This window comes from Rhinoderma darwinii, chromosome 5 (assembly GCF_050947455.1).
Source record: "Rhinoderma darwinii isolate aRhiDar2 chromosome 5, aRhiDar2.hap1, whole genome shotgun sequence".
NCBI lineage: Eukaryota > Metazoa > Chordata > Amphibia > Anura > Rhinodermatidae > Rhinoderma > Rhinoderma darwinii.
The window spans coordinates 203,718,745-203,746,252 of NC_134691.1; the positions used below are offsets into that span (position 1 = coordinate 203,718,745).

A 27,508-nucleotide genomic window follows, 5' to 3' on the forward strand; every position below is an offset into this window, starting at 1 on the left:
CAGGAGCTAAGCTCCCTAAGGGTAGGATATTTAATCTCTCTTGTCCCGAACGTGAAGCCATGAGAGAGTATATCCAGGAATGCCTGGCCAAGGGTTACATTCGCCCCTCTACTTCTCCGGTAGGTGCTGGCTTCTTCTTCGTAGGGAAGAAGGATGGTGGTCTTAGGCCATGCATTGACTACCGTAACTTGAATAAGGTCACTGTAAGGAACCAGTATCCCCTTCCTTTGATTCCTGATCTCTTTAATCAGGTTCAGGGGGCCCAATGGTTCTCTAAGTTTGATCTACGGGGGGCGTATAACCTTATCCGCATCAAAGAGGGGGATGAATGGAAGACTGCGTTTAACACTCCCGAAGGTCATTTCGAATACCTCGTCATGCCCTTTGGGTTATGTAATACTCCCGTGGTCTTCCAGAATTTCATAAATGAGATTTTAAGAGATTACCTGGGGGTATTTCTTGTAGTGTACTTTGATGACATACTTGTGTTTTCCAAGGACTGGTCCTCCCACATTGAACATGTCAGGAAGGTGCTCCAGGTCCTTCGGGAAAACAAACTCTTTGCGAAGACCGAAAAATGCGTGTTTGGGGTGCAGGAGATACCATTTTTGGGTCAAATCCTCACTCCTCATGAATTCCGCATGGACCCCGCCAAGGTCCAGGCTGTGGCGGAATGGGTCCCACCTGCCTCCCTGAAGGCGTTACAGTGCTTCTTGGGGTTCGCTAATTATTACAGGAGATTTGTTGCTAACTTCTTGGTCATCGCTAAGCCTCTTACGGACCTCACTCGCAAGGGTGCTGATCTCCTCCGCTGGCCTCCTGAGGCTGTCCAGGCTTTTGAGGTCCTTAAGAAGTGCTTTATCTCGGCCCCGGTGTTGGTTCAGCCCAACCAAATAGAGCCATTTATCGTGGAGGTTGACGCATCCAAGGTGGGAGTGGGGGCTGTCTTGTCCCAGGGTACCAGGTCCCTCACCCATCTCCGTCCCTGTGCCTACTTCTCCAGGAAGTTTTCGCCCACTGAGAGTAACTATGATATTGGCAACCGCGAACTCTTAGCCATTAAATGGGCATTTGAAGAGTGGCGCCACTTCCTGGAGGAGGCTAGGCACCAGGTAACGGTCCTTACCGACCACAAGAATCTGGTTTTCCTAGAATCTGCCGGGAGGCTAAACCCGAGACAAGCTCGATGGGCGTTATTTTTTACCAGATTCAATTTTTTGGTTACCTATAGGGCTGGGTCTAAAAATATTAAGGCTGATGCACTGTCGCGTAGCTTCATGGCCAGCCCTCCTTCGGAGGAAGATCCTGCTTGTATTTTGCCTCCAGGTATAATCATTTCCTCTATTGATTCTGATTTAGTCTCTGAAATTGCTGCTGATCAAGGTTCAGCTCCCGGGAACCTACCTGAGAACAAGCTGTTTGTTCCCCTGCAATTCCGGCTAAGGGTACTTAGGGAAAATCATGACTCCGCACTATCTGGTCATCCAGGCATCCTGGGTACCAAGCACCTCATTGCCAGAAACTATTGGTGGCCTGGGTTGCCTAAAGACGTTAAGGCCTACGTCGCCGCTTGTGAGGTTTGTGCTAGGTCCAAGACTCCCAGGTACCGACCAGCGGGCTTACTACGTTCTTTGCCCATTCCCCAGAGACCTTGGACCCATATCTCCATGGATTTTATCACCGATTTGCCTCCATCTCAAGGCAAGTCGGTGGTGTGGGTTGTAGTAGACCGCTTCAGTAAGATGTGCCACTTTGTGCCCCTCAAAAAACTACCCAATGCTAAGACGTTAGCTACCTTGTTTGTCAAACACATCCTGCGTCTCCATGGGGTCCCTGTCAATATTGTTTCTGACAGAGGGGTACAATTTGTTTCTTTGTTTTGGAGAGCCTTCTGTAAAAAGTTGGAGATTGATCTGTCCTTCTCCTCTGCCTTCCATCCTGAAACTAATGGCCAAACTGAGAGGACTAATCAGTCTCTAGAACAATATTTAAGGTGCTTTATCTCTGACTGTCAATATGATTGGGTCTCGTTCATTCCCCTCGCCGAATTTTCCCTTAATAACCGGGTCAGTAACTCGTCAGGGGTCTCCCCCTTTTTCTGTAATTTTGGGTTTAATCCACGGTTCTCCTCCATTTCACCTGGTAGTTCCAACAATCCCGAGGTAGAGGTCGTTCATTGGGAACTGTGCACAGTCTGGGCCCAGGTTCAGAAGAACCTAGAGGCGTCCCAGAGCATATAAAAAACTCAGGCAGATAGAAGACGTTCTGCTAACCCCTTGTTAAAGAACTTGCGCCTTAAAGTCCCATCCAAGAAGTTTGCTCCCCTGTTTATAGGGCCGTACAATGTCATTGAAGTCCTCAATCCTGTCTCCTTCCGACTGGAGTCGCCCTCATCTTTTCGAGTACACGACGTGTTTCATGCCTCCCTCCTTAAACGCTGCTTCCCGTCCTTGGCTCCCTCGAGGAAACCTCCTGTCCCCGTTCTCACCCCTGAGGGGGTAGAATTCGAGGTGGCCAAGATTGTGGACAGCAAGATGGTCCAAGGCTCCCTCCAGTACCTGGTCCATTGGAGAGGATACGGGCCTGAGGAGAGGACTTGGGTACCCGCCCGGGATGTTCACGCTGGGGTATTGGTCAGGAGGTTCCACCTTCGTTTCCCCAATAAACCAGGTCCATCTAGAAAAGGTCCGGTGGCCCCTCATAAAAGGGGGGGTACTGTTAAGGATCTGCCAGGCACAGCTTCTGTATCCACGCCCATAGGTAATCAGTCTGCACCTGCTTCTATGTCTGTGAGACTGACTCCATCTTCCACCACTCAGAATGGCAGGCTTAGGAGTGGGAGAGCCTATCACAGCCTGGCCAGACGGAGCTAGCTCCCGCCTTCTGTCTATTTATACCTGCCTTTCCTGTTCCTCCTTGCTTGTGATTCTTCTCGTTTTGTTTCCTGGCCCTGCTGCAGCTTCTTGAACCATTTGACCCTGCTTCATATTGACCCTGGCTTACTGACTACTCTCCTGCTCTGCGTTTGATACCTCGTACACTCCTTGTTTGACTCGATTTGTTCACTTCTTTCCTGCTCTGCGTTTGGTACCTCGTACACTCCTGGTTTGACTCGGCTCGTTCACCACTCTTGTTGCTCACGGTGTTGCCGTGGGCAACTGCCCCTTTTCCCTTGCTTCTGTGTACCCTTGTCTGTTTGTCTGTCGTGCACTTATTGAGCGTAGGGACCGTCACCCAGTTGTACCCCGTCGCCTAGGGCGGGTCGTTGCAAGTAGGCAGGGACTGAGTGGCGGGTAGATTAGGGCTCACCCTTCTGTTTCCTTATCCCAATCATTACAATAAGCCTTTTAAGTCCTATAGTGTGCTCAAACAGCAGTAAACGTTCACCCGCTTAACATTTTATGAGGTATTTTTTTCCAGGGGCACAAGCTGAGCACAACATATTGCTCTCTAAGATGACATATAAGTGAAAGAAATTTCAATTTTCACATTGCACAATACGTTGCACATTCATTTGTGGTAAAAAAACAACAACAAACACCTGTGGGGTGTAGTTTCCATTGGGGTCACTTCTTGGGAGTTTCCACTGTACTGGTGCCTCAGGAACTCTGTAAATGCAACATGGCGTCCGAACACCAATCCAGCAAAATCTGTGCTCCAAAAGACAAATGGTGCTCCTTCCTATCTAATTACTGCCATGTGCCCAAACAGCAGTTTAGGTTCACATATGGGGTATTGTTGTACTCAGAAGAAATTGTGCAGCAAACTGTGTGGGGTTTTTCTCCTATTACTCCTTGTGAAAATGAAAAATTGGGAACTAAAACTACATATTATTGGAAAACAATATTATTTTCACTGCCTAATTCTAATAAAATCTATGTAACACCTGTGTGGTCAAAATGCTTACGACACCCCTAGATAATTGCCTTGAAGGTGTAGTTTCTAAAATTGGGTATGTTTAGGAGTTGTTACTTATGTTTTTGCACCACAAGACCTCTTTAAACCTGACAGGGTGCATAAAATATAATCTAATCAAAAGGAGGCTCCAAAATTCACTAGGAGTGCATTCAATTCTGAGACCTGTGTTCCAGTCAAGTAGCACACTTGGTCCAAATATGATTAATATAAAAAATAAAAAAAGGCAGAATCAAGGTAATAAATATTCAGTTGTGTTTCTCTGTTAAAACCTGCTGTGTAATTAAAATAAATGGATTCAAATGTAATATTTGTACACAAAAAATGAAATTTGTAAATTTCATCTCCACTTTGCTTTAAACCCTGTGAAACGCCTAAAGTATTAAGAAACGTTCTTAATGCTGCTTTAAATACATTGAGGGGTGCAGTTTCTAAATGGGGTGATTTATGGAGGGTTTCTGATAAGGCCCTCAAAGCCACTTAAAGTGGCTCTGTCACCACATTATAAGTGGCCTATCTTCTACATAATGTGATCGGTGCTGTAATGTAGATTACAGCAGTGTTTTTTATTTAGAAAAACTATCAATTTTGACGGAGTTATGACCTATTTTAGATTTATCCTAATTACTTTCTTAATGCCCAACTGGGCGTGTTTTTACTTTTTGACCAAGTGGGCGTTGTAGAGAGAAATGTATGACGCTGACCAATCAGCATCATACACTTCTCCCCATTCATTTACTCTGCACATAGTGATCTTGCTAGATCTTGATGTGCAGTCACATACTCAGACATTAACGTTACTGAAGTGTCCTGACAGTGAATAGACATCGCTTCCAGACAGGACGCGATGTCTATTCACAATCCCGAGACTTCGGTAACGTTTGTGTGGGACTTAATGACAGCAAGCATGATCTCACGAGATAACGCTGTAAGTTGTCATTTACAGCATTTAAGAAATTCATTAGCATAAATCTAAAATAGGTCATAACTCCATCAAAATTTATCTTTTTTCTAAATAAAAAACACTGCTGTAATCTACATTACAGCACCGATCACATTATGTAGAAGATAGGGAACTTATAATGTGGTCACAGAGCCTCTTTAAGTATTGACTTAGTCTGTAAAAAAATAAGATTTTGAAATTTTTGTGAAAATGTGAGAAATTGCTGCTAAATCACTTGGATAAGTTAAAGCGTTCCAAATTAATTACTACATAAAGTGACACATTCAGATTTAAAAAAAAGATCTATTTACAAAAGGCTAAAACTGTGTGTGTCTCCAAGGTGTAATGATTTACCTATATTACAATAAAGAGACCTTTTTATTACTCCTGTTTACATAGTTAAAACATAAACATTTGTCAATACAATACCATACCCATAAGAATTCTATCCTTCTATATACTGATGCAGATGGTGTACAGTACTAAGAACATTTTAATTTCTTAATGAATAATTCTAATTTAATTCTTATTGACTTCTCGGTTTGCAAAATTAAAATAATAGATTTAATACTGTATGTCAAATGATTTATTTAATTCTGTAGCCACATATAAAGTGTAGCTCCGCGTCTTCCACTAGAAGTCTAAGGGTATGTGCACACACACTAATTACGTCCGTAATTGACGGACGTATTTCGGCCGCAAGTCCCGGACCGAACACAGTGCAGGGAGCCGGGCTCCTAGCATCATACTTATGTACGATGCTAGGAGTCCCTGCCTCGCTGCAAGACAACTGTCTCGTACTGAAAACATGATTACAGTACGGGACAGTTGTCCTGCAGCTAGGCAGGGACTCCTAGCATCGTACATAAGTATGATGCTAGGAGCCCGGCTCCCTGCACTGTGTTCGGTCCGGGACTTGCGGCCGAAATACGTCCGTCAATTACGGACGTAATTAGTGTGTGTGCACATACCCTAACAGTGAAGGCAGAAGGTGCAGCAAAAAAAGTGGACAGTGTATTTGAAATATTAATACAGTGAATTTTTTTTTATAGACCTTGTAGGTCGCCATCAGAGGTAAAGAATAATACAGATTATCAGATACCATTATTCCAAAGCATAATAAAATATTCTAGATAATATTTTACAAATACTGACGATTAAAATATTTTTTGCTGTTGCAGGAATAAAACTTACCAACTCCTTTTAGTGATGGGTGAATTGAACTCCATACTCCCACACTTCCCTTTCTCAGACGCTGCCCTATGGCAAATTCAAGGTGTAGCAGTGGTATTCCTTCAAGCACCAACAATATAAGGAAGGGAATCATAAATGCTCCTACATGAAAAGAAAAGAAAATATTGCACACGTTTCAGTGTTTAATTCTAGATTGACATGCAAACGAATGACAGATTTCATGAATTATGTGGTACCGAATAGGTGAATTTGAGTAAAAGGAAAGTGAGGCAGCACTACCAAATTTGTGAAAAAAATTATCCGTTTATTCCACTCGTGTGCGACGTTTCAGCACAGTATGCTTGAGAAAGGAACAAACGGATCATTTTTTTCACAAATTTGGTAGTGCTGCCTCACTTTCCTTTTACACATATTGAAGGGTCATTGGACTGTGACCTAAGAGGCTTGCACCCAACCTATATCTTTCTGTCCAGTGCTGCTGATCTATACTTGAATCTGTGAATTTAGTTCTTGTCTTAGGGTATGTTCACACGATGAGAGGCATTTACGTGTGAAAAGACAGACTGTTAACAGCTGCCTCGTTTCACACGTAAATGCTCCTCCTCGCATTTTGTGAGCCGTCTGAGACGCTCGTGAATCTTGAGCTGTGCTTCATTGAGTTCAATGAAGAACAGCTCAAATTACGTGGCAAAGAAGTGCCCTGCACTTCTTTGCCGAGGCAGTCCATTTACGCGTCGTCGTTTGACAGCTGTCAAACGACGACGCGTAAATTACAGGTCGTCTGCACCATACGTCGGCAAACCCATTCAAATGAATGGGCAGATGTTTGCCGACGTATTGTAGCCCTATTTTCAGGCGTAAAACGAGGCATAATACGCCTCGTTTACGCCTGAAAATAGGTTGTGTGAACCCAGCCTAACACTCAAATCCGTAGTATGTGTTTCAAAACATTAACATTTACATTTTACAGAAATGCAGGTGTTTGGCAACATGCACATATATTAGGTATTGTTTGAATTTTATTTTGTAAGTTCAATTCAAAATCTCCAATTGAAAAGTGGAAAATAAATAAGTCTAAAAAGTACATGACCTAGTTCATACTTTGCATTTTGATATAGTTTCACATGCAGTTATTTTTTAGCTAGTACTGGGATGGATACAATACTATATACTTCTTCCTTGTGACGCTAGCTAAAAATTTAACCAAAACAGCACCGAAGAGAGGACACTATTTACTACACGAAATAGACAATTATTAATTTATATATTTTTTTTTAATCCCTTATAAATCGACAGCATGAAGATAAGTAAATAGTTAAAAAAACAGTGCCATATAAAAAGCTAATATTAACTTCTCAGTGCAGACCTTCACTTCAGTAACTCTAACGCTAAGCCTCTAACCCTATACCCAACACCCTAACTCTAATAACCCTAATCCTACTAACCTTTATAACCCCTTAATGCCCTCTAATCCACTAATTAACCCACTAATCCTAACTTTAACCCACTAATTCTATTCCTAACCCCTAACCCTACAAACCCTAACCCTACTAACCCTAACTCTACTAATCCTAACCCTCCTAACCCTAAGCCTACTAACCCTAACCCTATTTCTGTGCCCTGCCATTCAGCACTTTTCAATGACAAAAGCGGCATGATGAAAGGCGCTGAATGGCAGGGCAAGAAATTGCCTTGACCTGCCATTCAGCACCTTTCAATGATGCAAGCGGCACGATGATGTAATCATGCCGTTTGCGTCATTTAGCCCCTGAAGACCTGCTCAGGAGAGAGCAGGCTTGCATGGCTAGGGGACGGCATGGGAACGGGATCAGATGAGCATGTAAAGTTTTCTTTTCTTCAGTTAAAAGTCTGAGAGGCTCTATCTACAAGGGGGGCTTTATCTACAGGGGGATATATGAACAGTGACATCAGGGCTTCCCTCTAGGAGCAAAATCCCTGGCCTATGCTCTGGCTGGGGATTGCGCTCCTAGAGGGAGTACTATATAGGGCAGGGATCTCAAACTCGGCCGGGTAAATAGGCCGCACATAGAAAAGAATGTAACTTAATGGGCCGCAGTACTTTAAAATTTGATACAATACAAAATTATTGTTAATCAATTAGTTATTTGAACTACTATAACAATACTACATTACTATAATAATACTACATTACTATAATAATAGCGCTATGTTTAAACATAACGGAAATTTGCGAGTTTACTCCACATTTTAACAAACCAGTTTTCCAGTATAAGAGCCGCTAAATGCAGTCTGGCTGTTCAGTTGGTAGTGTTTGGCAGACACAAGAATATGAAGATTGGGGAACCTCTTTTTAGATAGTGCCACTGTGCCATCTGTAGATAATGCCACAGTGCCCTCTGTATATAATGCCACCCCCTAGATAATGCCACAGTGCCCTCTGTAAATAATGTCAGTGCCCTCTTTAGATAATGCCACAGAGCCCTCTGAGAATAATGCCACAGTGCCCTCTCTAGATAATGCCACACTGCCCTCTGTGAATAATGCCACAGTGCCCTCTGTAGATAATGCAACAGTGCTCTCTGTAGATGTAGTGACACACACACTGACACACACACACACACACACACACACACACACATACACACCCTATAGATTGTGACACACACACCACCAGAGTGTTGCTGGAATATGATGTCAGGGGCAACCCCAGAGTCGGAGTCCCAGTCCAGTTCAATCCAGCTCTGCTCCTGACATCACGGTCCATATATGGACAGTGACGTCAGGTACTTAGTCATCTACCGGCGCCCTCCTCCTTCAGCCTGCTCTCTCCTCAGGGAGCTACGGTGCACCGTGGGCCGCACATGACAGCCTCAAGGGCCACATGTGGCCCATGGGCCATGTGTTTGAGACCCATAATATAGGGGCACTATCTACAGGGTACACTGTGGTCCTATCTACATGGGCACTGTGTCACTATCTACAAGGGCACTAGCACTAGGGGCAGCATTATACTGTCTAAGGGCATCTAGGGGGCATTATACAGTATTGTGGGCAGCTATGGCAACATTATGCTCTATGGAGGCAGCTTTAGGGGCATTAAGATATATAGGGGCAGCTATGGTTCATTATACTGTATGGGGCAGCTATGGGGGCATTATACTGTATGGGAGCATCTGTGTGGGCTTTATAGTGTATGGGGCATTCAACTGTATGAGGGGCATTATACTGTATGGGGCAGCTATGGGGGCATTATGCTGTATGGGGGAATTTATTTGGGCATTATACTGCATGGGGGCATCTGTATAGGCATTATACTGCATGGGAGAATCTGTGTGGGCATTATACTGTATGGGGACATCTTCGTGGGCATTATACTGTATGGGGGCATCTGTGTTGCCTTTATATTGTATGGGTGCATCTATTGAACAGCATACTGTATGGTGGCAGCTATGGGGGCATTATACTGTATGGGGGCAGCTATGGGGGCATTATACTCTATAGTGGCATATATGGGGCATTATTCTGTGGGGACAGCTATTTGGTATTATACTGTGTGGGAGGCACTATGGGAGCATGATACTGTGTGGGCTGAACCGAGTGTCTATGGCCAGGGATTGGGATTAGAGGCATGGTTTAAACGAAAAAAAATGCACTGCTTCGGTTGTCCGTCTTTGTAATACTTGAAAGTTGGGAGGTATGGATTAATCAGTTAGTTACAAAGCGACCATGGCATCTAAGTGGTTTGTAGCTGATTGGAACCCGGCGTAATGGTTGCTATGGCAACCATAGGCCTAACAATGGCTTCCTGGTCTGCTAACTATGGAAGCCTATTAGGCCCTGCCAGTGGCAGGACCTAATAGGCTTGCTGTCAGGTTGACACTGACAGCTTTAACCCCTTCCCGACATTTGACGTATCCATGCGACAAAGTCGGGTAGGGGAAGTATGGAGCGGGCTTACGGAGTGAACCCGCTTCATATGACACCTCAGAGTAACTAGCGGCATCGCACTCGAGCGCGATCCCGCTAGTTTAACTCGTTAAATGCCGCGGTCAGAGACCGCAGCATTTAAATCGTTAGAAAGAGGGGGGCGACCCGCTCTAACAGCTCATCGCGCCCCCCGCAAGGTAATCGCAGAGGGGGAGATGGTTGCTACGGCCCCCAGGTCCGCCATCTTTGTACACCTATTAAGCCCTGTCAGAATCACGATATACTGCAATACATTAGTATTGCAGTATATCGTGCAAGCGATCTAACAATCGCTGGTTGAAGTCTCCTAGGGGGACTAATAAAAAAAGAAAAAATGAGTTAAATAAAGTTGTTTTTTTTTGTGTAAAAATGTTTTTTCAAATTAAAAGTAAAAAAAACAACCCTTTTCCCATTTTCCCCCTAGAGCATAGTAAAAAAACGAAATAAACATAATTGGTATCGCCGCGTCCGTAAAAGTCTGAACTATTACAATATATCATTATTTAACCCACACGGTGAACGCCGTAAAAGAAAATAAATGTAAACGCCAGAATCTCTATTTTTTGGTCACCTCATCTCCCACAAAAAATGAAATAAAATGTGATTAAACCATCGTATTTACACAAAAATGGTATTATTATAAACTACAGCTTATCCCGCAAAAAATAAGCCCTCATACCACTTAATCGACGGAAAAATAACAAAGTTGTGGCTCACGGAATTTGGCGACACAAAATTAATTTTCTTTTTTACACTTAGGTTTTTACTTACGATGCCGTTGTCGGCTGTTTGTTACAATCCCGCTCGTTTTGCTCGTTAAATGCTGCGGTCAATAGCGACCGCAGCATTTAAATCGTTAGAAAGAGGGGGCGACCCTCTCTAACAGCTCATAGCGCCCCCGCAATGCAATCGTGGGGGGGGGGGGCGATGGTTGCTATGGCTGCCTGGGGGCCTAATGAAGGCCCCCAGGTCTGCCATCTTTGTGCACCTATTAAGCACTGCCTCCAGCATGGCTTAATAGTTGCATGTCAGAATCACGATATACTGCAATACATTAGTATAGAAGAGGCTGGACGCAGCCCGCAGGGCTTCAGGGGAAGCCGACATGACTGGACATAGGAGGGAAAGGGTTAACTAGATAAGTGAGGTAGGGGGAGGTAGATGAGAGGTAGGGAGGAGTTAGGGGACGTTACTAGGTTTCCCGCTGTTTTCGGCAGTGAGCCGGAAGCAGTGGGAGAAGGAGCAAGTGAAATTTAGAGCTCCTGCTGTTGTCCCGCTCTGTGCTGACCTGCCATGTCGGAGGTCGGCATTCTTGCACAGCTGCGTGCGGCAGCTGCATTCCACGGTCCCAGCTGGTTAGAGGAGACCGTGGCTGCACTGACTAGACTCCCGGGGGCCGACTCATCGCCACGTCAGGCCCGGCGCCCGAGGTCAGTTGCGCAGGGGGACAGGGTCCCCTCCCCCGGCCCCCTCCCTAGTGATAGTCCTGTGGCGGCGGGGGGGGACTTGGTAACACCCGCTCCTGCTCGGATGAGGCAGAGAGCGGCGTTGGGGGCGACGGTGGCTCGGGCCAGGTCTCCCCGTCGCTCCCGGCGGTCCCGCCCTCCAGAACGCCTCAGCCCGGAGGTGGTCCCGCGGACACGGCGTCACAGGGGGAGCCCTACAAAGGACGCTGCAGGCCAGGCAGCTGGGAGGGCCGCCTCTTCTCAGGCCCTGCGTCCTGGCAGGAATCCCCAGCCGCGACGAGGTCCGGTGGTAACCAGGGAGTCGCAGGCCGGGCTCCCTGTCACCCCTCCCCCATCGGATGCAAGAATTGGGGAACAAGCTACAGCCGCCCCGCATGGTGATGTTCCGGCCAGGGGGCAGGCTTCATCGAGACCGTCGAGGAGGACGCCTAGAGCTGCAGCGGCGACGAGACAACAGGTCCGGTCGGAAGTCTGGGTCCCCGCGGTCGGACGGCAGGTTGCCGGCCCATCTGTCAGCGCGTCGTTGTCCCCGTGTCGGAGATGTCGGTGGGATGGCCAGTCGTCTGCGAGAGAGGAACTGGAGGAAGGCGAACTGGACGATTTTCGGCGAGTTCAGGATGGTCCGGCCGACGGGAATACAGCGCCTGTGCAGCTCGGTGAGTGCATAACTCCGTCTTTGCCATATCCAGCGATTTTTATGTCGGGTGGCGGTGGGGGGCGGCAAGCGTAGCATCGGCTGCCGGGAGCGGCGTGGTCGGGCGCGACCGCGCGGGTCTAGCAGATTTGGTGGGTTGTTTGCAGGAGCTGGTCGGGCGTCTTGATAAGGCGGCGGCGCCGGTAGTTACGGCCGTTTCCCCGGCGGTAGTTTGGGAAGGCCCCCGGGAGGTGGTATCGTTACAGTCGAGTCCCGGGTTGGTGGTGGTGGCTACGGAGGCGGTCGCGGTATCAGTACAGACCGAGGCCCAGAAGGATGGCGATAGGGTGCGGATTGATGATCGTGCTATCGGGGAGGTGTATGTTTGCTTCGAAGGTCCGTTGGGGGCGCATTTAAAGCAGGAGGTGCGTGAGCGGATCTGGAAGGACGAATATGTTGAGATTTTTTCTCTCCTGCCGCTTGCTAAGTTCAACTTGGATAAAAGCAAGCGGAACGAGAGTAAGAAGCAGGAGGAGGAACGTCGGCGGTATAGGCTTATCCCGCAGACGTTCGTCAATTGGTCGCAGGCGTTTGCCATTTTAGCCAGCATGATCGGAGAGAAGGCGCCGGAAAATTGTTCGGCGCTGTTTTGCTATTTTGATGCTATTGGGGAGGCTCATAGGGCATACGGGGGGCAGGCGTGGTTAAGATACGATGAGCAATTCCGTCAGCGAAAAGCGGTGCGGCCGGCGATTCGGTGGGACCAGAAGGATATTGCGCTCTGGTTGAGGGTTACGGCGCCGGTTAAGCTGTCCTTTCCCGGGAGCGCCGGCCAAGGAGGTCAGTACAGCCAGGCCGGTCAAGTTTCAGGGGCAAAAGTGGGATTCTGCTGGCAATTTAACGATGGCCAGTGTAAGTTTGGGGCTACGTGTAAGTTCAAGCATGTGTGTTCAGAATGTAATGGTGCATCCCACGGGGCTGCAAAATGTATGCGGAAGAAGCGTTCAGGGAACCAGTCCTCCTCGGCTAGTCAAGGGGGTGTCGCCGGTGAGGGTGGAAAGGATGGCCCCGTATTTAAATGAGTATCCGGATAGGGCGGGGGCCAAGCTCCTTTACGAAGGGTTTTGTGTCGGTTTTATTATTCCTCCGCCTCCCTATGAGGTCCCGGTTACGCGGCGGAATCTTAAGTCGGCTTACTTGCACGCCGAGGTCGTGTCGGAAAAACTGTTTAAAGAGGTTTCGTTGGGTCGCATGGCAGGGCCTTTTGTTGATCCGCCCATAGAAGGTTTAGTGGTGTCCCCGTTGGGCATCGTTCCAAAGCGCGAGCCCCGGAAATTTCGTTTAATACAGCATTTATCGTTTCCCAAGGGCGCGTCGGTAAATGATGGGATTGATCATGAGTTATGCTCCGTAGTCTATACATCATTCGACAAGGCGGTGGGGCTAGTTCGTGCTGCGGGTCCCGGCGCGCTGTTAGCAAAAACCGACATTGAGGCGGCGTTCCGGTTGTTGCCGGTCCATCCAGACAGCCAACGGTTGCTGGGTTGTTTTTGGAATGGGGCTTTTTACGTGGATAGGTGTCTTCCGATGGGGTGTTCCCTTTCTTGCGCGTATTTCGAGGCGTTTAGTAGCTTCGTGGAATGGGTGACAAACGGAGTAGCCGGGGTCGACTCGTTGATACATTACTTGGATGATTTCTTGTGCGTCGGCCCGGGGGGTTCGCCGGTTTGCGGTAACTTGCTTCATTCATTGCAGAAGGTGGCGAGGGATTTTGGAATCCCTTTGGCGCCTGAAAAAACGGAGGGCCCGGTATCGACCATTTGTTTTTTAGGGATCGAAATTGATTCGGTGGCAATGGAGTGTCGTCTTCCGGCGGATAAGCTAGGGTCTTTGAGGCAGGAGGTACGTCGGGTTTGTAGGTTAAAGAAAATTACGTTGCGTGATCTTCAGTCGTTGCTGGGGAAGTTGAATTTTGCTTGCCGGATTATGCCGATGGGGAGGGTCTTTAGTAGGCGGTTGGCTGCGGCGACAGCGGGGGTTCGTGCGCCACATCACTTTGTGCGGCTCAAGGAGGAGCATCGGGCTGATTGGCAAGTTTGGGATGAGTTTTTGGGCCGGTATAACGGCCGCTCGCTATGGATGGCTCCAGCGCAGGATACGAGTGGTTTACAGATTTTTACGGATGCGGCTGGTGCAGGTGGGTTTGGAGCCTATGGGGGTGGTCCTTGGTGTGCAGGAAACTGGCCGGCTAGCTGGGTGTCCAGTGGACTCACGCGGAATCTGGCCCTGCTCGAGCTGTTCCCTATCGTGGTTGCGGCGACCATTTGGGGGGACAGGCTCAGGGATAAAAAGGTTCGTTTTTACTGCGACAACATGGGGGTGGTGCTGGCCATTAATAACATTACTGCATCCTCTCCTCCGGTAGTTCAGTTGTTGCGACATTTAGTCTTGGTGTGCTTGTCTTTGAACGCGTGGGTGGTGGCGGTGCATGTGCCGGGGGTACAGAATTGTATTGCTGATGCTCTTTCTCGCTCGCAGTGGGACTGATTTCGGGAATTGGCACCGGGAGCGGACCGTCTCGGTTTGGCTTGTCCGGAACATCTCTGGCATCTGGTCTCGGTCCCGTAGGGCACTTGGTGGAAATGTCGTTGGCGCGCACAACGTGGAGTGCTTATTCTGCCTGTTGGAAGCAGTGGGAGGAGTGGGTAAGAGTGTTGGGTAACGTCAGCACGGATCGAGACAGGTTGGTGGCACTTTTGTACTGGTTGGGGGGACGCCTGGGAGGCGGGGTTTTCGTTGGCGAAGGTGAATCGTTTTATTTCTGCGTTGGCTTTTGGTTTTAAGTTACAGGGCTTTCGGGATGTATCCAAAGAATTCTTAGTGGTACAGGCTTTAAAGGGTCTGCGCCGAGGTAGGGTCGAAGCGGATTGTAGAAGGCCCGTGTCGTTTTCTCTTCTCATGTCTTTGGGCGTATCGCTAGTATCTGTCTGTCGTTCTTCATCCGAGGTGGAGCTGTTTCGGTTAGCATTTTCCTTAGCGTTCTTTGGGGCTCTTAGAATTGGCGAGCTGGTGTCACCTAGTACCAAGCGGGCAGGGGGGTTGAGACGGGGGGAGGTGAGCCTATATGGGGACCGGCTTGAGGTATGGTTGCGGCGGTCAAAAACTGATCAATTGGGTAAAGGCAAGCGGATAGTTTCGTTTTCCCTCCCGGGGTCAGCGATGTGTCCGGTCGCTTGCATGCGTGTTTTTAAACCACAGGCGGGGTCTCCCGAGTTGCCGTTGCTTTGTCACGAGGATGGGTCATTCTTATCCAGATTTCAGTTTGGCGCGGTGTTTAAAAAATGCCTGGCGGCGGTCGGCGTCGCGGCGGGTCTTTACTCATCTCATTCCTTCAGGATTGGCGCAGCAACTGAGGCGGGGCGCTGGGGGTTGGATGACGATGGGGTGCGGCGCATTGGCCGTTGGGAGTCCAACAGGTTTAAGTCCTACGTGCGCCCCCATTTGTTATGAGTCATGTTGCTGGTAACAACGTTTATGTGCTGGTATTTAATTTTCTTTTCCTTTTCAGGTCAGCTTCCTTGTCTTGTATGGTTGTTGGCTTTGAGGGCGGATGTCCGCCCTGATGGTCGCCAGTTGCGCATTCCGCGGCAGGACGCGGTTTTGCATTGGCTGGGATTTAGAGGTATGTCGTGGAGCAGGGTGTTAACGGAATTCCAGACATACTCTCGGCTGGATAGGGTTCCAGAAGTCTTGGTGTTGCACGTGGGTGGGAATGATTTGGGGGTCCGCCCCTTTCGGGAGTTGGTGCGGGATATTAAACACGATATGTTGTGTTTGTGGGTTTCCTATCCCGGTTTAGTGATAGTTTGGTCGGACATTGTTCCTAGGAAGCATTGGCGGCTGGCTAGGTCAGTGGAGAGGGTCAATAAGGCTCGTATTAAAGTTAATCGGGCAGTGTCCCGTTTTGTGGCCAAGCGTGGGGGCGTTTGTGTGCGGCACAGGGATTTGGAGTCAGGAGTGGGGAACTACTGGAGGAGTGATGGGGTTCATTTGACCGAGGTTGGGATTGATCTGTGGAGTCTGGCTATAGCAGAAGGAATTGAAAGGGCGGTGGTGGTGTGGCGGAACTCACAGGCTTAAGGTGGTCAAGGCCTGTTTCGCTGTGGCGGGGGGAGTCCTTGAGGTCGGTCAGTACGAAATGGTGGGGGGGTCGCATCGGGGGTATGCGTCCCCCAAAAAAGGTACATGGTGGAAGGCTTCATAGGGTGTTATCCCTTTGAGGTGGACTTCTGGTGGTTGGGGCCATCTGCAGAGGTGAGCGGTGCTTCCGAGCTGGTTTACGGCTGGAGGTAATGTCTTGGTGGTGGTGCAGATGGCTAACTCGAGGTATAAAAGGAATATCTAAAAATGGCTTCAAGGACTTCCCCTGCTCGGATTAATGTTAACGTTAAATGTTATTTATGATTATGACCCATGTTGGGTCATGTGAATTATTAGGAGGAATTCTCTGGTTGGATTCCTAATTAGTTATCCGAATGTTTCGGATTTTAAATTGCATTTTACAAATTTGTGAAATTAATAAACGGCTGCTGTGGCCATTTCACATCCAACCTCGGTGTCGCGTGTCTTTTTCTCAAGGTGGGGGAGGAGGAAAAAGAAGGGATAAGTAAAGGCTCATTAACGCACGACTCTACTTAGGCAAGTCAAGAAGAGGCTGGACGCAGCCCGCAGGGCTTCAGGGGAAGCCGACATGACTGGACATAGGAGGGAAAGGGTTAACTAGATAAGTGAGGTAGGGGGAGGTAGATGAGAGGTAGGGAGGAGTTAGGGGACGTTACTAGGTTTCCCGCTGTTTTCGGCAGTGAGCCGGAAGCAGTGGGAGAAGGAGCAAGTGAAATTTAGAACTCCCACCCTCCCGCCCTTTGTTTGGTTATCCCTTGTGGTTCATGTGAGTTTGTCTATAATCATCGTTTACTGTATTTTCTTATCTAACATGTTGTTTTATTTTCTTTCGGAGTAGGTCCAGGTGTCATAGCAGCTGGCGGGGGGAGTCCTTGAGGTCGGTCAGTACGAAATGGTGGGGGGGTCGCATCGGGGGTATGCGTCCCCCAAAAAAGGTACATGGTGGAAGGCTTCATAGGGTGTTATCCCTTTGAGGTGGACTTCTGGTGGTTAGGGCCATCTGCAGAGGTGAGCGGTGCTTCCGAGCTGGTTTACGGCTGCAGGTAATGTCTTGGTGGTGGTGCAGATGGCTAACTCGAGGTATAAAAGGAATATCTAAAAATGGCTTCAAGGACTTCCCCTGCTCGGATTAATGTTAACGTTAAATGTTATTTATGATTATGACCCATGTTGGGTCATGTGAATTATTAGGAGGAATTCTCTGGTTGGATTCCTAATTAGTTATCCGAATGTTTCGGATTTTAAATTGCATTTTACAAATTTGTGAAATTAATAAACGGCTGCTGTGGCCATTTCACATCCAACCTCGGTGTCGCGTGTCTTTTTCTCAAGGTGGGGGAGGAGGAAAAAGAAGGGATAAGTAAATGCTCATTAACGCACGACTCTACTTAGGCAAGTCATGTAGTATATCATGCAAGCGATCTAACGATCGATGGTTGGAGTCCCCTAGGGGGACTAATAAAAAAAGTCAAAATTAGTTAAATAAAGTTTTGTTTTTGTGTAAAAGTTAAAAGTTAAAAAAAAAACCTTTTCCCCTTTTCCCATTTTCCCCCTAGAGCATAGATACCGCATCCGTAAAAGTTTGAACTATTACAATATATCATTATTTAACCCGCACGGTGAACGGCGTAAAAAAAAATTGTAAACGCCAGAATCTCTATTTTTTGGTCACCTAATCTCCCACAAAAAAATGAAATAAACAGTGATCAAACCGTCGCATGTACACCAAAATGGTATTATTAACCCCTTTGCGCTCAGCGGCGTAATAATCCGTCGCGCTAACTATATCGTTAGCGCTCAGCGACGGACTATTACGTTGCGGGAGTAACGGCCATTTCGGCCGTCCTCCCGACACATGCAGGAGCTGTGACAGCTGCTGTCTCGTACAGCAGCTGTCACAGCTCCTACAGCGGGGACCGATCGCTGGGTCCTCGCTGATTAACCCCTTAAAAGCCGTGTTCAATAGTGATCACGGCTTTTTAGGGGTTAAGCTACAATCGCCAGCCTGCTACGCGATAGCGGCTGGCGATGGTGGCTATGGCAACCGGACACCAAACAATGGCGTCCGGCTCTGCCATCGACGGAAGCCTAGTGGGTCCTGACGAAGTCAGGACCCACTATGCTTGCTGTCAGTGAGTAGCTGACAGCTCTAATACACTGCACTACGCATGTAGTGCAGTGTATTAGAATTGTGATCAGGGCCTCCTGCCCTCAAGTCCCCTAGTGGGACAAAGTAATAAAGTTAAAAAAAAAGTTAAAAAAAGATGTGTAAAAATAAGAAAATAAAAGATTTAAAAGTAATAAAAATCCCCCCTTTTCCCTTATCAGTCTTTATTATTAATAAAAATATATAAACAAACAAATAAACTATACATAATTGGTATCGCCGCGTCCGTAACGGCCTGAACTACAAAATTATTTCGTTATTTATCCCGCGCGGTGAATGGCGTAAAAGAAAATAATAATAAACCGTACCAGAATCACAATTGTTTGGTCACTTCACCTCGCAAAAAATGGAATAAAAAGAGATCAAAAAGTCGCATGTACCTAAAAATGGTCCTGATCGAAACTAAAGTTCGTTACGCAAAAAATAAGTCCTCGCACGGCTTTATTGATGGAAAAATAAAAACGTTATGGCGCTTAGAATAAGGTAACACAAAAAGTGAATGATTTTTTACAAAAAGTATTCTATTGTGCAAATGCCATAAGACATAAAAAAACTATAAACATCTGGTATCGCCGTAATCGTATCGCCCCGCAGAATAAAGTGAATGTGTCATTTATAGCGCACGGTGAACGCTGTAAAAAAAATAGATTAAAAAAACAATAGTAGAATTTCTGTTTTTTAGTCACCACGCCAACTAAAAATAGAATAAAAACTGATCAAAAAGTCCCATGCACCCCATGAAAACTGCAATGAATCCCTCAAGGGGTCTAGTTTCCAAAATGGGGTCACTTTTGGGGGTTTTCCAATGTTTTGGCACCACAAGACCTCTTCAAACCGGACATGGTGCCTAATAAAAAGGAGGCCTCAAAATCCACTAGGTGCTCCTTTGCTTCGGAGGCCGCTGCTTCAGTCCATTACCGCCCGAGGGCCACATGTGGGATATTTCTCAAAACTGCAGAATCTGGGCAATACGTATTGAGTTGCGTTTCTCTGGTAAAACCTTTTGTGTTATAAAAAAAATGGTATAAAGAGGATTTTCTGACAAAAATAAATTTGTAAATTTCACCTCTACTTTGCTCTAAATTCCTCTGAAACACCTAAAGGGTTCATAAACTTTCTAAATGCTGTTGTGAATAATTTGAGGGGTCTAGTTTCTAAAATGGGGTGTTTGATAGGGGTTTCTAATATATAGGTCCATCAAAGCAACTTCAGAACTGAACTAGAACCTAAAAAAATAAATAAATGAGGCAATACTTTGCTTCTTACATTATACTGATAATGAGCCGTGCACACCCCGAGATGACCCAGTTTTGACCGTTTGTATAAACGGAGACCCCTATTAGACCGTTTCAGTGCCCGGTTTTCCCAAGCATACACCCCCGAGAAGTGTATTTCTATTGATGAGTCCCTGGTACATTTTAAAGGGAGGGTTCAATTCCGCGAGTACCTGCCGGGTAAGAGGGCAAGGTATGGTGTGAAGATGTATAAGCTGTGCGAGAGTGCATCCGGGTATACCTACAGGTTTAGGATATATGAAGGGAAGGACACCAGTATTCAGCCCCCAGAATGCCCCCCCTTACTGGGAGTTAATGCAAAAATTGTGTGGGATTTGGTGCACCCACTGCTGGACCAGGGTTACCACCTCTACCTGGATAATTTTTACACCGGCGTCCCACTCTTCAACTGCCTCGCTTCCAGTCATGCAGCATGCGGCACTGCTAGAAGAAATCTGAGAGGCCTCCCTAAGACACTGCAGGGCAAACAAGAAGGGGTGAGCGCAGGGCACATTCTAGCAGCAACATATTGTGTGTCAAGTACAAGGACAAGAGAGATGTCACACCAGTACCCATGTACCTGTACGAGGTACCAGTACAGAGACCCCTAAACCAGACTGCATCCTGGACTACAATAGGTACATGGGAGGGGTGGACTTGTCAGATCAAGTCCTGAAGCCCTACAGCGCCATGCGGTGTGGTATAAGAAGCTGGCCGTGCACATCATACAGATGGCATTGTACAATGTGTACGTGCTACGTCGATGTACAGGCCAGAGGGGAACTTTCCTGGAATTTCAAGAGGTGGTTATCAAGAACCTAATCTTTAGGGACCAGGAAGGGGGGGGCACCCAGTACTTCTGGAAGCGAGGCCACACGCATCGTACAAGGGCAAAACTTTCCAGGAGAAGTTCCCCAAACTGGCAAGAAGGGAGAAAGTCAAAATAGGTGCAAAGTCTGCTATAAGAGGGGTATAAGGGAGGACACAATATATCAATGTAACGCGTGTCCCGAATAACCAGAGCTCTGTATGAAAGAGTGTTTTAACATTTATCATACATCCCTTGATTTATAATTTACCCCAATTCTACTTACCCTGATGTACTCCGCACAGCTTATCCCCCCTTATCTTTCCCTTCTGAGCCCTGCTGTGTGCCCAAGCAGCTGATAACAGCCACATTGAGGGTATTGCCATACCCGGGAGAACCCACATTACAGTTTATGGGGTGTATCTCTCCAGTCAAAATGCTCACTACACCTCTAGATGAATGCCTTAAGGGTGTAGTTTTTAAAACGGGGTCACTTCTTGCGGGTTTCAACTGTACTGGGGCTTCTGCACACATGACTTGGCACCAGAAAATCCCCAGTAGGCCAAATGGTGGTCCTTTCGTTCTGAGCCCTCCCATGGGCCCAAACAGCAGTTTATCACCACAAATGGGGTATTGCTGCACTCAGGACAAATTGCGCAACAGAATGGGGTATTTTATTTCTTGTGAAAATAAGAAATTTTCAGCCAAAACTACATATTATTGGAAAAAATTAATTTTGTTTTAATTCCCAGCCCAATTCAAATAAGTTCTGTGAAGAAACTATGGTGTCTAAATGGTCACATTACCCATAAATGAATTCCTTGAGGGGTGTAGTTTCCAAAATGAGGTCACTTCTGGTGGGTTTCCATTGCTTTGATACCTCTGGGGCTCTGCAAATGCGACATGGCACCCGAAAACCAAACCAGCAAAATCTGCACTCCAAAGAACACACAGCGCTACTTCACTTATGAGGCCTCCCATGGGCCCAAACTGCAGTTTATCGCCACAAATGGGGTATTGCTGCACTCAGGAGAAATTGGGCAACAAAATGGGGTATTTTGTTCCCTGTGAAAATAAGAAATTTTGATAAAAAATGACATCTTATTGGAGAAAATGTAATTTTTTTCATTTCACAGCCCAATTCAAATAGGTGCTGTGAAAAAACTGTGCGGTCAAAATTGTAACAACAACCATATTTGAAATCCTTGAGGGGTGTAGTTTCCAAAATGGGGTCACTTCTGGTGGGTTTCCATTGCTTTGATACCTCTGGGGCTCTGCAAATGCAACATGGCACCCGAAAACCAATCCAGCAAAATCTGGACTCCAACAAACACATAGCGCTCCTTTCATTCTGAGCCCTCCCATGGGCCCAAACGGCAGTTTATCACCACAAATGGGGTATTGCCGCACTAAGGACAAATTGGGAAACAAAATGGGCTATTTTGTTCCCTGTGAAAATAAGAAATTTTGATCACAAATGACATCTTATTGGAAAAAATTACATTTTTTTAATTTCACAGCCCAATTCAAATAGGTGCTGTGAAAAAACTGTGCGGTCAAAATGGTAACAACAACCATAAATTAATTCCTTGAGGGGTGTAGTTTCCAAAATGGGGTCACTATTCTGGGATTCCTACTGTTTTGGCACCTCAACACCTCTTCAAACCTGGCATGCTGCCTAAAATATATTCTAATAAAAAAGAGGCCTCAAAATGCACTAGGTGCTTCTTTGCTTCTAGGGCTGGTGTTTTAGTCCATGAGCGCACTAGAGCCACATGTGGGACATTTCTAAAAACTGCATAATATGGACAATACATATTTAGTAGTGTTTCTCTGGTAAAACCTTCTGTGTTACAGAAAAAAATTGAATAAAATTGAAATTCAGCAAGAAAAATGAAATTTGCAAATTTCACCTCCACTTTGCTTTAATTCTTGTGAAATGCCTGAAGGGTTAAAAAAAACTTTATAAATGCTGTTTTGAATACTTTGAGGGGTCTAGTTTTTAAAATGGGGTGTTTTATCAAGGTTTCTATTACATAGGCCCCTCAAAGCCTCTTCAGAACTGAAGAAGTACCTTAAAAAAAAGGCTTCTGAAATTTTCTTAAAAAAATTTGAAATTGCTGTTTATGTTCTAAGCCTTGCAACGTCCAAGAAAAATAAAAGAATGTTCAAAAAACGATGCCGATCTAAAGTAGACATATGGGAAATGTGAACTAGTAACTATTTTGGGTGGTATAACCGTCTGCTTTACAAGCAGATGCATTTAAATTCTGAAAAATGCTATTTTTTCCAATTTTTCTCTAAATTTTGCCATTTTTCACCAATAAACACTGAATATATCGACCAAATTTTACCACGAACATGAAGCCCAATGTGTCACGAGAAAACAATCTCAGAATCGCTTGGATAGGTTTAAGCATTCCGACGTTATTACCACATAAAGTGAAATATGTCAGATTTGAAAAATGGGCTCTGAGCCTTAAGGCCAAAACTAGGCTGCGTCCTTAAGGGGTTAAAAACGACAGCTTATCCTGCAAAAAATAAGCCCTCATACCACTTAATGGACAGAAAAATAAAAAAGTTCTGGCTCTCAGAATTTGGCGACACAAAATACATTTTTACACTTAGGTTTTTACTTGTAAAAGTAGTAAAATATAGAAAAAACTATATATATTTGGTATCGCCGTAGTCGTATTGACCCAGAGAATAAAGGTAACATGTTGTTTTAATTGCACAGTGAATTCCGTAAAAACGGCGCTCAAAAAACCATCGAGGAATCGCTGTTTTTTTCATTTTCTACCCCACAAATAATTTTTTTCCCCGTTTCCTAGTACATTATATGGTAAAATAAATGATGCTACAAAAAGTTACAACTCGTCCGGCAAAAACCAAGCCCTCATAGTACTATATCGACCGAAAAAGAAAGACGTTATGGCTTTTGGAAGGTGGGGAGGAAAAAACGAAAATGAAAATCTGAAAAAGGGCTGCGGCGGGAAGGGGTTAATGCATTGCATTACGCATGTATTAGAATTGAAATCAGCGGTGCAGGCCTTCAAGACCCCTAGTGGGGCTAATTTTAAAAAAAAAAAAAGTTAATTAAAATTTACAAAAATAAAAAATACATGTTTCAAATAACAAAAAAAACATCCTTTTTTCCTATAATAAGTATTTTTTATAGGAAAAAATGAAAACATTAAAAAAAAATCTATGTATAGTTGTTATAGCAGCATCTGTAACGGCTCGATCTATAAAGCTATTACATTATTTATCCTGCATGGTGAACGCAATACATTTTTTTATAAAAAAACAATGCCAGAATCGCTGTTTTTTGGTCACCTAAAAAGTGATTCAAAATTCACATTTACCGTACCAATAAAAACTACAGTCCATACCACAATTAACAAGACCTCATTCAGCTTTCTTGAGGGAAAAATAAAAGTTATGACTCTTCGAATATGGCGAATCAAAAAAGATTTTTTTATTTAAAAAAAAAAAAAGTTATTTTATTGTGCAAATGCTGTCAAATATAAAAAACTATATAAAATTGGTATTGCCGTAATCACCCATCCACATGCAGAAAAAAGTTAATTTGTCATTTTTAACACAGTGAACGCCGTTAAAAAAGACTCAATAACAATACTAGAATTGCGTTTTTTTAAGTCACCACGCCTCCCAAAAAATTAAATAAGTGATAAAAAGGTTGCATGTGTCCCAAAATGGTACTAATCGACACTACAGATTGTCCCAAAAATAATAAGCCCTTAAACAGCTGTCGACAAAAAGATAAAAAGTTACGGCTCTCAGAATTTGTCGACACAAAGGTGCAGAGTGTGTTCCAAAAGGGGGATAAGATTGTGCACCATTTATCAGTGCGACACTGGCCACACATCTGTATATAAGGCCTCATGCACATAACCGTAGCCATGTGCACGGCTTGTGATTTTCGGGTCGGCCGGCAGCGGACTGTCAGCCGCAAGCCGCCCACAAATCGCGGGCAATGCACATGGCCGCGGCCATTATTTCTCAATGAGCCCGGACCACAGAAGACGGCCGTAATAAGACATGTCCGTTCTTTCTGCGGTGCGGGCTCCCGGGCCATGAACAGACCGTAAAAACTACCGTCGTGTGCATGGCCCCATAGAAATGAATGGGGCCGCAATTCTCCCATGGATTTTCATGGGGAATTGCAGTCGCAAAAGCACGTTCGTGTGCATGGGGCCTTATTATTTATTTACCACATTATACCAGTAAAACCATAACAGAACTACTACCAATCAAAATCCACACTCCAAGACCCAAATGGCGCTCCCCCCCTTATGAGTCCTACAGTGTGCCCAAACAGCAGTTTACATCCACATATATGGCATTCCCATACCTGGGAGAACCTGCTTAACAATTTATGAGGTATTTGTCCTTACTGGCACAAACTGTGCAAACTGGGCACAGCATATTGTGCACTATAATGGCATATTAATGGAAAATTTAAATTTGTGCACCATCCGCTGCACATTTATTTTGGTAAAAAAACACCTTTGTGATAAATTACTCGCTATGCCCCTTGATAAATGCCTTGGGTACTTCTTTTGTTTTTTTTCTATTTGACCTCTGAGCCCTGCAATTGTGGGCCAGTGTTGTGAAAATCAGCAAAATAGCCCTCAAATGCCCATGGTGCTGTTTCACTTCTGAGCCCTGTCATATCCCCAGGCAAATGATAAATGCCTTCTCGCGGGCTTACACTGTACTCTGGTATGTACCTCAGGGAGCTTTGCAAACGCGATAAGGCTCCCAAACACCAATCCAACTAAATATTCACTTTGAAAGTCAAATGACGCTCCTTCCATTCTGAGCCTTGTCATGTGCCCAAACAGAAGTTTAGGGCCACATTTGGGGAATGCCATACTCTGGAAATATTGAGTAACATATTGTGCTGTATCCTTTCTTCTATTACCCCTTTTAAAAATGAAAAATTGGGAGCTAAAACTACATATTATTGGAAAAAATTAAAATTTTTCATTTTCACTGCCTAGTTCTAATAAAATCTATGAAATACCTTTGGGGTTAAAATGCTCAGTACATTCCTAGGTGAATGCCCTGAGGGATGTAGTTTCCCAAATGCAGTAACTTCTCAGGGGTTTCCGGCTCTGCAAATGCGACATGGTGCCCAAAACTCAATCCAGCAAAATCTTCATGCCAAATAGCTGTCCTGCATTTCTGAGCTCTGTCGTATGTCCAAACAGCAGTTTATGACCACATATGGGGTATTTCCTTGGGATAAATTGCTTTACAAATGTTCGGGTGCTTTTTTTCCTTTATATCTTTTAAAAATGAGAAAATTCAACATTTTATTGGAAAAATATATATTTTCACGGCCTAATTCCAATAAAATTCTGCAAAAAACCTGTGGGTCTGAATGCTCACTATACCCTAGTTAGGTTCCTTGAGGGGTTTAATTTCCCAAGTAGGGTCACTTTTGGGGGGTTTCCAGGGTTTTAGTCCCTCAGAGGCTTTTTACATCCGACATGGTACTTGAAAACCATTCCAGCTAAATTTGAGCTCCAAAAGCCAAATGGTGCTCCTTCCATTTTGAGCCTTGCCATGTGCCCAAACAGACGTTTATGACCACATATGGGGTATTGGCGTACTCATGAGAAATTGCTTTACAAATGTTGGGGTGCTTTTCCTCCTTTATTCCTTGTAAAAAGAAATAAATATGAGTTAAACGACATTGTATGTGAAAAATGTAGATTTTAATTTTCACGGCCTAATTCCAATAAATTCAACTAAAAACCTACTGGGTCAAAATGCTCACTATACCCTTAGATGAATTCCTTGGGGGTTTAGTTTCTATAGTTGTGTCTTTTTGGGGCTGTTTCCTATGTTTTGGCACCACAAGACCTATTTGAACCTGACATGGTGCCTAAAATATATTCTAATATTAAAATCCACTAGGTGCTCCTTTGTTCTGAGGCCAGTGTTTAAATATGATGTTGTGCTTCAGAAAAAATGGATCAAAACTGAATTTCTGCAAAAAAATATAAAATTTGTACATTTCCCTTCCACTTTGCTTTAAATCCTTTGTAACAATGCCTAAAGGGTTAAGAAACTTTCTAAATGCTGTTTTGAATACTTTGAGGGGTGCCGTTTTAAAAGGTGATTTATGGGGTTTTATAATATATAGGCCCCTTAATGCCACTTCAGAACTGAACTTGTCCCTAAAAAATAGATTTGGAAAATGTATTGAAAATTTTGGAAATTGCTGCTAAAGTTATAAGCCTTGTAACATCCTAGAAAATTAAAAGGACTTTCAAAAAGTGATGCCATCCTAAAGTAGTCATATTGCTCTCTGTTGTCAGCCTATATCCGGAAATCCGCTACCAACCTGTATCCAGTCCGCTAGTGCTATCTTTTGTCAGCCTGTATCCAGTTATCCGCTACCAGCCTCTATCCACTTATTCACTATTGCTATCTGTTGTCAGTCTGTGTCCAGTTATCCGCTACCAGCCTGTATCCAGTTCTCTATTGCTGTCTCTTGTCAGTCTGTATCCAGTTATCCGCTTCCAGCCTGTATCCAGTCTGATATTGCTGTCAATGTTCAGCCAGTATTGAATTATCCACTGTCTGCCAGTGTCCAGCTACCTGCCTTTGTCCAGCTGTCCGTTATCTACCTATGTCCAGTCATCTACTATCCGCCAGTGTCCAGTGATCCGCTATCAGCTTTCATCCAGCTGTCTGCCCGCTGTCAGTCTGCCTCCTACTGTTGGGGTCAAGCCCGAAGATTCCATCCATCAATGTGCCATCTGCCAGTGCCTGTTTCTAGTCCGCGTGGACAGCAAGTACTCTGTCGGGACCACCTCAAGACGTAGCAACCTTCTAGACTCCCCGCAGTGAAGACAAAATCCCTATATAGGGTTTAAGGGGTGAGGACCAGGGAGGCTACTTAGATAATGCCCTTAGAGGTGGCCCTAAGCCAAACCAGT

At 45.3% G+C, this 27,508-nt stretch overlaps 1 protein-coding gene across 1 annotated transcript in view; it reads right to left on the reverse strand.

Annotated features, from left to right (window-relative positions):
- Positions 1-27,508, reverse strand: part of SLC6A19 (solute carrier family 6 member 19) — a 217,596-nt gene that overhangs the window by 164,411 nt on the left and 25,677 nt on the right. The window contains exon 2 of the mRNA XM_075828515.1: positions 6,053-6,193. Coding sequence (XP_075684630.1) covers positions 6,053-6,193 — 141 coding nt within the window. The remainder of the gene's footprint in view (positions 1-6,052; positions 6,194-27,508) is intronic.